General features: G+C 38.7%; 1 protein-coding gene across 2 annotated transcripts in view; it reads left to right on the top strand.

The window, feature by feature from the left end:
• GULP1 (GULP PTB domain containing engulfment adaptor 1) overlaps positions 1-12,528 on the top strand; it is a 788,491-nt gene that overhangs the window by 707,491 nt on the left and 68,472 nt on the right. The window contains exons 10-11 of one of the 2 annotated variants that reach the window (XM_082260574.1): positions 1,119-1,346; positions 5,523-5,661. In XM_082260574.1, the coding sequence (XP_082116700.1) occupies positions 1,119-1,346; positions 5,523-5,661 (367 nt within the window). The remainder of the gene's footprint in view (positions 1-1,118; positions 1,347-5,522; positions 5,662-12,528) is intronic. The other variant, XM_082260575.1, reaches the window with a different exon arrangement.

Below are 12,528 nucleotides of genomic sequence, written 5' to 3'. Positions count from 1 at the left end.
TTTTTTTTTATTTATTTTTTTTAGTGTAGATGTGAGATGTGAGGTCTTTGTCACCCCAGATCTCACAATTAAAGAGGATCTGTCCTGCTTATTTCTATTACAAGGGATGTTTACATTCCTTGTAATAGGAATAAAAGTGATCAAAGGGACAATGTAAAAATAAAAGATAAAATAAATAAGAAAAAAAAAATGTAAAGCTCCCCGTCCCTCCGAGCTCACGCACAGAAGTGAAGGCATATGCAAGTTGCATCCACATATGTAAACGGTGCTCAAACCACACATGTGAGGTATTGCTGTGATCGTTAGAGCAAGAGCAATAATTCTAGCCCTAGACCTTCTCTGTAACTCTAAACTGGTAACCTGTAGACATTTTTAAAATGTTGCTTTTGTAGATTTTTAAGTACCAATGTTTGTCGCCATTCCACGAGTGTGCGCAATTTTGAAGCATGACATGTTGGGTATTTATTTACTCGGCATAACATTATCTTTCACATTATAGAAAAAAAATTGGGCTAACTTTACTGTTTAGTTTATTTTAAATGCAGTGAAATTTATTTTTTCCCAAAAAAATTGTGTTTGAAAGACCGCTGCGCAAGTACCGCATGGCATGGGGTGTGTCCTATGCCTACATACTTTTGCTGATAGGTGTGCTTTGTTCCCATCTCAAAAAGTTGGAAGGTATGCTTTACTACATGGTGCAATACTGATCTAGGGACTGGGTAGAGGAACCATAGAGCACAGGGAGTATAAAGGCATCCCAAACACCTAAAAGTGTGTCTGATGCGAATATTATTTAGGCAGCTATGCACAGCTACAGAGATAGGAATACACCTGCAGGTTCTGGGACATGTAAGTATAAAGTTACTTATTTTTCAAGTGCTTTTTGTTTGTTTTTTTGTATTTCAGTGAAAGAGGCACTTTAATACTGATCCTATTTGGACCACTATGATTTGTATACTAATGTTTGGTGGGCCTCGTAATGTTTCAAAATAACTTAAACTTATTTTTGTGTTTTTCTCTTATCTGGTGCTTACATTTTTGATACCTACTGTATAGCTGGATATCTACTCTCTGCTACTTTACTGTCTAGCCTTTTTTTCCCTTTGATTCCTCTGCAGCTACCTCATGCATGGTCAAGCTATGAGCAAAGTGTGGTTGAGAGATCTGCTACATTTTTCTGGTGTGATAATGAGCCTTCCGTTCCACACCTAGATATCTGCTCTATTGCATTCACCCCCATGAGTTCTCCTGAGTCTAGATTCTCAACAGGACTGCATCTCAATCCTCCACCTTCCAAAAACACTAATCCAAAAGCAAACAGTGAATACAGCATTCCAAGACCTCATGTAAATCTACTGTGAACTTTACATTTTCCTATGTGTATTAAATCTTGTCTTGTCTGTTGTCTGTATAACATAGTGAAAACGTGATTCCTATAAAACAGAATGTTTGGTACATTGTTCAAAAATAAATCTATGTGTTTGAACAGCACTAGTGCATAGCTGACAACATAAGCTGTCAACAAAAACCTTGTATTTCAAGCATTTAAGCACCGTCCCTTGGTGTCTTCTGGCACTCTAACAGACAGATATGAAAATACCGACTTTATGAAGGTCTCTATCTCAGTACTTTGAGGCACACTCCCCTCCCTACTACTGTGACAACACCAGGGGCTGCAAATAGGAAAATAATATATTGTAAAGAAATACTTATCTCTGGAAGCTGTGCAAGCAGAGGCTACAAGAGTTAGGATGTGGTCTCCCTACAGCTGGTCTTTACCCTTGACTATTTTACTATTCATTGTGTCACTCAGTGGAGGCCATGATATAGGCAGTGATATAGGCAATGCTTTGCTCCTCATGTCCCACTCTCACGAGCACAGTAAAGACATTACCAAATCTCCTGAGACTAGCAATTCAAGGCAGCAGTGCCTTAGATCTCACACTGCAATATATAGTTGTGAGGCTGGACCTAGATATAGAAATTTTAATTTTTTAGGAAGAATTCCAGGTAAAAGGTACAGCACATTTTACAGGCTTTGCTTAGGCACAATCACAATTTCTAGATGTGTCCTCTAATATAAAAAAATAATGATTTTTTTTTAACGTTCAGGTCCACTGTAACAGCTTATACAGTCAGCAATGTGCTAGCGCTGTTACAATTCAGATATTTAATTTAAAGGAAATTTGTCACCAATAAAAATAACTGGGACATGAGTTAAAATAATATTTTACCCATCTTTCAGCATGCAGATGATGTAATTTTGATTTCCTATTTGATTAGATTTACTCTGGACTTGACACTACAAGCCATACATCGAAATCTCATAGAGATCTATTACATGTATATTTAAGAAAACAAAAGGGTTGATTAACTAAAAAAGTAGCAACTGTTCACTTTAGCGAAAAGGTGAAGCTGTATTCACTTTAAATACATAATCATCTGAAAGAGAAATTAAGAAAAAACAGTATTTTGGCATGCGCATGATTCCATGATTAAAGTCAACAAAGCTTCACCTTACTCATTAGGCTAAGTGAACTTTTTCTTGGCAATGTGAACAACCTCAACCTTTTTAATAAATCAACCTGATTGAAATGACTCTACATTTCCTTTAAAAGTGTTTTCTATATTACATACTGTATATGTGTGTGCATTCATCCATATTTTTTTTTAATTTAAAATGTTAAGTTTGCCATTATTAGTTCAGATACTCACACCGAATTACCTTGTTTTTAATAATTATGGATTCTCTGTGGTTCTATCACCTTCATTCTGTTTCAGTGGTTTAGACAAGGGTGAAGGAGTTGAGATTTTCAGTGTATTTTAACCGGCTTGTGTTATATACATTCAGTTGTGTAGAATCTACTCAATAAATATGTAAAAAAAAAAAACAGGTTCTGATTGTAAAGGGATTTTTTTTATTATATATATATATATATATATATATATATATATATATATATATATATATATAATACCTGCCTTTACACATACATGAATTTTAATGGCATCTTAGTCTTAGTCTTTGTCTGTAGGGTTCAGTATTGAGTTGGCCCACCTATAACAGCTTCAACTCTTCTGGGAAGGATGTCCACAATGTTTAGGAGTGTGTCTATGAGAATGTTTGACCATTTTTCCAGAAGTGCATTTATGAAGTCAGGCACTGATGTTGCAGAGAAGGCCTGGCTCGCAGTCTGCGCTCTAATTTATCCCAAAGGTGTTCTATCAAGTTGAGGTCAGGACTCTGTGTAGGCCAGTCAAGTTCCTCCACCCCAAACTCGCTCATCCATGTCTTTATGGGCCTTGCTTTGTGCACTGGTGCGCAGTCATGTTGGAACAGGAAGGGTCAACCCCAAACTGTTCCCACAAAGTTGGGAGCATGAAGTTGTCCACAATGTCTTAGTTTGCTGACGAATTAAGAGTTTCCTTCACTGGAACTAAGGGGCCAAGTCCAACCCCTCAAAAACAACCCCACACCATAATCCCCCCTCCACCAAATAATTTGGACCAGTGCACAAAGCAAAGTCCATAAAGACACGGACAGCGAGCCAGGCCTTCCCTCCAGAATCAGTGCCTGACTTTACAAATGTGCTTCTGGAAGAATGGTCAAACATTCCCATAGACACACTCCTAAACCTTTTGCAAGGCCTTCCCAGAGAAGTTGAAGCTGTTATAGCTCCAACTCAATATTAAAACCTACAGACTAAGACTGGGATTCCATGAAAGTTTATGTGCATGTAAAGGCAGACATCCTAATACTTTTGTTAATATAATATATATATATATATATATATATATATATATATACACATATATATTTCTGCCATTTAAAATTACATGTCTGCCATTTAAAATTACATGTCTAGAATTACACATCTTACTACAATAAGATTTGGAAAAAAGGTGTCAGCAGTCCAGCTATATGATGTTTCAATAAATATAGTTAATAGCCTAGAGATTGATAGAATTATTTAAAGTAAATCTAAAACCTAAACATTTTTAAAATTTTGAATATCGTAGGGAAAAACCCCAATGATTTTTCTTTTCCTATGTGTTGTATTATATTACCTGCACACAAACTATCTCATAAACACAAAAGGAAGTGAGAAGAAATCTCTCCAAAGTGAGGAAAATCCTCTCGTGGACAGTTGTAAACTGAGTAAGTGTCCACTTTAGAAGAGTTCCCTACTGTTCCTGTTCTAGTAACAATTGAGTTTCCCCCACTTTCAGTCCTGCTGACGAAGATCACTAGGGCAAATAGTGTAGATCTCAGCAATGACGACTCAGCCAGCAATATAAGCCTGACAGTAGTTCTAACCCTTCTCTATGCTAAAGAAAAATGACACACATGGTTAAAAAACATATTGTACTAAATAACATGCGTGCCTCCCATGAGTCACCATTGGATTAACACAAACTAATAAAAAATCCACTGAGTCTTTGATTCCGGCACTGGTTTTGGATAATAGTTTTGGTAGAAAAAACTCCTATTCTCACGCTAGAACTTCCAACTCCAGCCTGACTAAATCAAACAAAGATTCACTAGACTGTGGAATACTGGAGGATTCTCACAAGTCATTTCACATTTTCCAATTGATTAATTTGTTCATCCATTCAATAAGAGCTTTTGCAGTTTCAAAGAAAAAGTAACCAAAATATATACTATTGGATAAAATAATTATTATGAAATGCATATATGCATCAAGCATCTGAGAAATTCAGGTATTCCATGAAAGACAATGGGAGACTTGGCTGGGGAAGATATGGGATGGGGGACAACTGTGCTGAAATTTCTGTGTTTATACAAGGCTTAACACAAGGGGCAGATTTAAAGAACTGGTATTTGTAGGCACACAGCTTTTTTCACCCTAACCTCTCTGCTAGCATTTGCTCTTTATCCAAGAACATTTACTTGTTTCCCTGGTTATAACCTGGCTTAGATTCTTTCCATGTAGTTTTAATAACCTTATAAGATAAGATGACATGATGGAAAAAAAAATGCATGGTCATAATTCTGCAGTCAGAAGCCCCTTCTTTGCCACTGTTGCCTATAGACGAAGACCTGTTATGCCAAACTTTAAACCTGACATTGGTTGTATACAGCAGTGACATTCAGGAGTTCCGTAACAAAAAAACAGAATGCAAAGATATATTTTTTCATTGTTAACTTTCTAGCACTACTATGGCTTGAGGTAGTTTTTATAATTAATACATTTTAATTAACTTGCTATTATATATACACATTGCCAATGTCCTAATTTGGCAAGATCCTGAACAATAAACCTTTCTGATTCATATATTATGTGATTTCAATAAATTACTAATGAGCTGCACTTTGATATAAGCTGCAGGATAGGGACACCATATTGTCCATATGCTGAAGATATTTTAAGATTTTGTCACTGTTACGTATTTAATCAAACTCAGCTGTACCTTGAAAATATGCATGTTGTAGCGCTGCATGATGGGTGTGACATACCACAGTATAGTATTCAATAGTTACTTTTTTTTTTTTGTTTTAGCCTGGCAGTGTGTCACCAAACTCTCCATCCATGGATATCTTTGACATGGTTCCATTTACATCAGTGTCCCCAGAGTCAACCACCCCTACAAGAAATGGTACTCAACCTCCACCTATACCCAGCAGATCAACAGAGATCAGTAAGTTCCTCTAAACCAACCCATTTAAATACTAGTGTGCTTGGGATGACCTGAAAATTACAGCATGAACTTGTTTGGAATCATGATTGATTAATTATAAGTGAATTGATTCCCTATAATATTTACATGAAAAGTTGTCCAGTCTCTGGAAAATGATGTAATTTCATCAATCTCAAACACATAAATTACTGAATTGCATAACACTCCACAAATTATACAGATCTGTGAATTGTCAATTCTTCTGATTCAGTCATCACTCATCATAAGTATGTTGAATCATTTTTTTCAAATTCCTGCTGATATCAAGTCATTCACTTTCCTGTGCTTTAGTTTAGCTTATTACCAGAATTTGTGGAATCAGGCACAACTGAATGCAGGCATGAATGCATGAATATCAATAAACTTCTCCTGTTGGGTTATATTGTATCTGTAACACTTTTCCTAAGAGGGTTCTTACAAAAGCAATATATGGTAAATTATGCTTTGGAATTCACAGTTGTAGTTTCTCTCTCTTCCTTGTGAATGGAAAGTATATGTGCATGTGTCATAATTACTGTCAGCGACATTTAAGAAAGAAGTTCTCCTTATCTGGAAGTCTATTCTGTCACCACCATCTTGTGGCAAGTTTTAATTATGTCAGCATTCCACTTTGGTCTTCATAATGTATATCTCTTTCTACACACATCACATTGACATTTGCATGCGCATGCACATTTATCTGTTTATCTGTGGAAAAATACTTGTTGTTCTTGACAGAAATTAAGTAAGTGCCTAACTTTCTACAGTGAGCTGACAACACTGCTTCTGCTGTCTTGACATACCATGAAGTGTTGTTATCCCTGCCTATGTTTTTCTCTGCTTGAATACAGAACACCCCCTTATGTTATTTTTAAATTTTATTTTTTACATTTTTTTATATAGAGATGCACAACAAATGATAATTAAAAGTAGACAGCAAGCGGCCAATGTGCCAAAAATTAACAATACAGTCAACAGGGTAATAAACTTCATTTTGTGAACCAAAGTCTAGTAGAACCTGCAAATAGAACTATGAAGGGTTGGTATGAAAGGTCAGTAAAGTTTACGAGACATCTGACAAAATAGAATCTAACAATGACTGAAAATATTAAACGGTACCAAGCCGTGACAATGTTCATCAGTTTTATTTCTTAAAAAATGTTATAAAAAAATGAGGAGAGGGGGTATGGGACGGGGAAAGGGAAAAAATATTGGGAAAGAGAAAAGGGGGAAAAAAAAGTAGTAGGGATGGGGAGGAGGTTGCGGGTAGAGTCCAAATAGCCGTGCACCATGTGATCTAAAATCGACCTGAGATGGTTTATAAATATTGAGAATGTTCATCAGAGAAACAAAGCTAATCCCAGTAAAACCATCTGGTTTTATGTTCTGCGATTTGTCCTGGAGAATGGAGATCAGATGTTCCATGCTTTCTATATCATTCATTCTAGCGAACCACTGGGTAAGGGTAGGGGGAGATTGTTGTTTCCACGTGGCTGGGATACATGCTCTCGCTGCGTTATGTAAATGTTTAAGCAATGATTTGTGATACTTTCTCTGGGAAAGAGGGGTCAGGTTGAGAAGAACTGCTACAGGGTCATCTGACAATGAGATATCCGTGAACTTGTAAATACATTAAAGAACTTGCTGCCAAAATGGAGGGATTCTAGGACACTCCCAAAAATGTGTAAAAGAGTTCCCCTATGGGAGTGACATTTCCAACAACGATCATCCTGTTGTGAAAAAAGTTTGGACAGCACAGTTGGGGTTCTATATCAACGTGTCACGTATTTGTAGGTTGTTTCCTGGTATTTACTATATAACGATGATTTTTGGGCAAAAAAGAGGATCCTATCTTTTTGTTGTTCTGTGAAAGTGACCTGAAGGGCTTTTTCCCATTTGGTGAGAAAGGGTGGGGGGGGGTTCCAATTGTGCGTTAAGGTCCAATAGAGACTTGTATGAGAGTGACAAAGATTTCCGTATTGGACCTTCTCCCAGACAGAGCTCCTCAAACGAGCTAAGGGGCCTCTGGACTAGATGTGGGACCCCAAGCTCGAAAGCAGAGTGCTGCTCGGGATCCAACCATTTGTGTGTAGGAAATAGGAGGCATTTAAGAGCTTTGTGGGCGAGTGCGTGATAAATACTGGGTCTGGTAATCCCAGGATGAACGCGGGGTGACCTATTATTGGTGTCATAGGGGAGAAAAAATTGTTGAGAGAGGATTGCTTATAAAAAAGTTCAGATTCAGTTAAAGTGGGTCCAATTAAGGGATAGTAGAAGAAGTGAGAAGTATATAATTTGCCTGCCCAAGGAAGAACCGAGATGGGTGCCTGTGCAGCATCTTGTTCTAGAGAGACCCATAATTTATTGGCGTTGTGCCTACACCAGTCCACTATTCTATTCATGCGAACTGGGGTATAATAAAAAGCCAGGTCTGGGAACCCAATGCCACCCTTAAGTTTAGGTTGAGTCAGAACAAGTCAGGGAGATTTACCCCGCCAGACAAAATTAATAAAGGTGGCCATCACTGAATGAAAATACGCTTGAGGGATGTTAATAGGTAAGGCCTGCAATAAGTATAAAAGTCTGGGCATCACATTCATTTTGAGCACATTGCAGCGGCCAAACCACAATAAGGCTAGATTGTTCCATCTTTCAGCTGACCAGGAGGACAAAAAGGGCTGGAAAATAAGTCTAAATATGGAGGTCAGATTCGTAGGAATTTTTGTCCAAAGGTATTGGATATAGTAAGTGGCCTATCTAAAGGGGAAGTTAGGCCGTAGTCTGAAAGAGAAACATTGAGAGCTTCTAATTTTTGGAGCTTTACCTTAAAATTGGACAAGGAGCCATAATTTTTCAATTCCCTTAGTAGGGAGGGTATGGAGGAAATAGGTTCCGTAATATAAAAAAGGAAGTCATCGACATAAGCCACCGCCTTGTGGTGGGAAGTGGCGGTTTGAATTTCCTTCACGTCCTAGATTTTTGTATGTGTTGAAGAAAAGGTTCTAAATTTAATATAAAAAAGTAGTGGTGATAGTGGGCAGCCTTGTCTGGCGCCATGAGTCTGTAAGGGGGTCAGAGTTAAAGCCGTTGATTTGCGCGGTAGCAGTCGGATTACTATAAATAGCAGATTTTCAAGATAAGATTGGGGTAGGCATACTGAAGTTTTTAAGAGTTTCAATGAGACAGGTCCAGTCGTCTCTGTCGAAAGCCTTTTCGGCATCTGTAGACAGAAGCATCAAAAGGGGTGTTGAGTTTCTTGGCTGATGCAATAATATCTAGGGTTCTAACGGTGTTGTCCCTTGCTTCTCTGTATTGAATAAACCCTACCTGATCTAAGGGGATAAGACCTTGCATGATGGCATTCAGTCTGGTTGCAATGATTTTAGTAAATAGTTTGATGTCACAGTTCAAAAGCGAAATGGGGCTATTGCATTCTGACAGGGGGACACCCCCCTCTAAAACGCTTCGGTCAGCTCTCTCAGCCACCGGCAGACCTTTTGGTCATGCCCCTTTGACAGAAGCCGGACCGACTCCAGTACACACTGGCCAAACGTTGGTCAGTTTCTTTTGAACTGGCCGATGCCACCGGACATTCGGCCCATGTGTGCTGGGCTTTAGGTTAGCTCAGTATCAGTAAGCATATCTAACTTTAACATTCATCCAGTGACAGAGCTTGCTGAGGCCAAAGAGCGATTTCTGGATTTTTGTCTTGATGCCATGTTTGTTTTCTTGTTATTTTATCTCCTCATAGTTTGTAATGTTTTGTCTTTATATTTAACAAACACAAAAATACTAAGGCAACAAGGAAGGAAGCAAGCTCATTCAGTCTGGCAATGTTGTGCTATAATACAGTGATAGTGTTGCTAATTAGAGGCGAGTACACAATAATAAAATTGACGCCTGCAAATTGTTTTATCTTATTTGGATTTAGACCAGATTCACACTAGTGTGCAGCACAATTGTATGAGTGGTTTCTGTGCATTTTACCCACATTTTCAGCTGCAGTACCATTGACTTTTATTTAATTTGCAAGTTTTTGCTGAATTTTTGGAAAGCATACCAAGAATACGATATGCAGTACTGTTAGTGCACTTTCAGACATTGTGGCAAAAACACACAACCTAATAGAAGTCAATGAGACAGCGGCTGCAAACGCAGGTTAAATTCACAGAGACCACACATACACCCACGCTGCGGTCAAGCCGCCGCGCACTAGTTGGAACCCGGCCCTATTGATCCTCATTTGTTTCTTGTTTTTTTTTTCCTTAACGAGAAGACTGTGCAAGAGTACTTCTTTGTTAATACTAGATCTTTTAGCATCAAGTGAGTACTTGAACACAAAGAACTAAATATGGTTCTCCCCATAGACTACCCCACCAGTGTTGATGGAGACTGTGCTCTTCTATACCACTGGGAGATGATGTTGTATGCAATGCATCTACCTCTGGTAGAGTGGTTTCTATCTATTATTCCAGAATGTTGCAAATGAATGTGTATGTTTGATACAGTCGGTGCAATATTTGGAGATCTTCATGTTATTGAAATATTTTATAACCACATTAAAGATAGATCAGACGTTATTTCCTATTTATAAAATGGCAGGCGTGGAAAAAGTAAATTAACCAAGATACAAGTGAATAAAAACTTTTAACACAAATATTTTAAACATCTTTAAATAATGGCTACTCCCTGCTCCTTATAATTAATATAAACAAGTTAAAAAGCAGTGCTCTTCTGTTTTATTTGCTGCATGTCAAGTTCTCTTTTAGTCAAAGATAAGTTGACCACTGAATCTCTCGCTGTCACTATAGGTGAGGAGAGAGGAGAAGGGGCGGTGGTGTCTTTGGGGTGCACACAGCAGAGTGTGAAGAGGGTGCAGATAGAGAGGATGAGGAGGGTGCAGAAGAGGAAGGCTAAATGAGCCACTCAACCAAGTCTGGTGCGTCCTTTGACGTAATTGCACGCGCCTTTTGAAACGTTACAGTTTGGCTCCGGCCCGGTGCTCCTGCCCTACCCCTACCACCCCTGCGTATGTGTCTGCCTCTTCCTCTGCCTGCCATGTTTTTTAATTACCCTGTGACAAAAGTCTCTAGAGAATCGCAGTATATCTGGAAAAAGGTAGATAACACCCCACTTCAATCTGTGGTATGGGGGGACCACAGGTTTATCACACCAGTTCTACAAATAATTGGCCAGTAACTGTTGCCACTGTGTGTAGCACAGTTAACACAGCAAAAGAGGCCAAATTTTTGCCGGACTAAAATACAATCTTAGAAAAGTATACTGTTAAACAACACCTCACTTCAATCTGTGGTATGGGGGGGCCACAGTTTTATCACACCAGTTCTACAAATAATTGGCCAGTAACTCTTGTCACTGTGTGTAGTACAGTTAACACAGCAAAAGAGGCCACATTTTTGCAGGACTAAAATACACTCTTAGAAAAGTACACTGTTAAATAACACCCCACTTCAATATGTGGTATTGAGGGGGCCACTAGTCTATTACACCAGTTGTTCAAAAAATTGGCCAGGGAGTTTGGCACTGTGTGTATCAGACTCAACTCAGCATAAAGCCCCGTACACACGTCCCGAATGTCGGCCGAACGATCGGCCGTCTTTTGTCCGGTGCTGTCCTGTCGGCTGAAAACTGCAAAAGGGTTTAGATACCAGCGCTATGGAGTTTCAGTACTTTTTTGGACTAAAAAATGGTGGTGTAAGCTGCCCCCAACCAACCACTGAGGTAGTAGAATGGTGAAAAGTGCAAGTGATGTTGGGACCGGCGCTACCACATAAATATTATGTCTGTGCAATTCCATAAACTGTATAATTCATACAAAAAGTGCATATAGTGCTTAAACCAAAGTGCTGCGTGCTAAAAAAACTTTCAATACATTCGCATGGGCTGTGCTCAGTGTACCATATAAAATCACATGTGTACATATAAAGTGCTGAGTGCTATTGATAACCACGTGTGTGATTGCGTGCTATAACAAAGTTTGGCGCCAGTGGGTGTACCACCGATTGCACCGTTGCTTACCGCACTCTTAGGAAGGTGGCTCAGCACTCCCTGGTCACTAGAACAGAAAATAAGCCTCCATTGCGTAGTATATACTTGTTAGGGTGAAACAACCTAGCATCCACTCACATTTAGGGAGTTCACTATCAGCTTGAGGTGTTCGCCGGGTCGCTTCCGCGTTCCACCAGCTCAAACCACCGTTCCCGGAAGTGACGTACTGACGTACGCAAACCACGCCCTACGCGTTTCGTCATACGACGTCATCTGGAGCGTGCCATCTATCGCTACTCCCGGTCTTTTTATAGGCTGGGTCGGCGCCATCTTAGTGTACTGATTTGAGGCAGGACACGGCGGCCATCTTGGTGCACCCATACCGCAGCCTAAATAGCATAACTCATCATGTGAACTCCCTATTTGTTGCGTGTGCCGTATACATAAACATACATTATTTATTTAAAACTTAGAATACGACTCCACATATTAAAACCCTATAATATGTTATAATACATTATGTTTTGTACTATATTGTGCGAACCAGTGATGTGTCTGATTTGATCGGGGTGAGCCGATAATCAGTGCTGCCGATAAAAATTATAAAATATGTGAATAAATAGTTTAAGTGATAAAGTGATTAGGTGATAATGTTGACTTCTTAATATTTAATAGTGGGCCCAAGTGTCTGTGCGATTAATAATAAACTATAAAAAAGTGCCCATACATGTAGCAATAATATCGGTGAGATAAAAATCGTACAAAAAATTTTTTTTTTACTAAAAATTAAAAAATATAAAAACTTTGTAAGAGGAGATCCTCTATACAAGTCCATCCATA

This window comes from Pelophylax lessonae, assembly GCF_965119305.1.
Source record: "Pelophylax lessonae genome assembly, chromosome: 6".
Lineage (NCBI taxonomy): Eukaryota > Metazoa > Chordata > Amphibia > Anura > Ranidae > Pelophylax > Pelophylax lessonae.
Note: the sequence above shows the minus strand (reverse complement) of the source record. Positions and strands in the feature narration are given on the sequence as shown.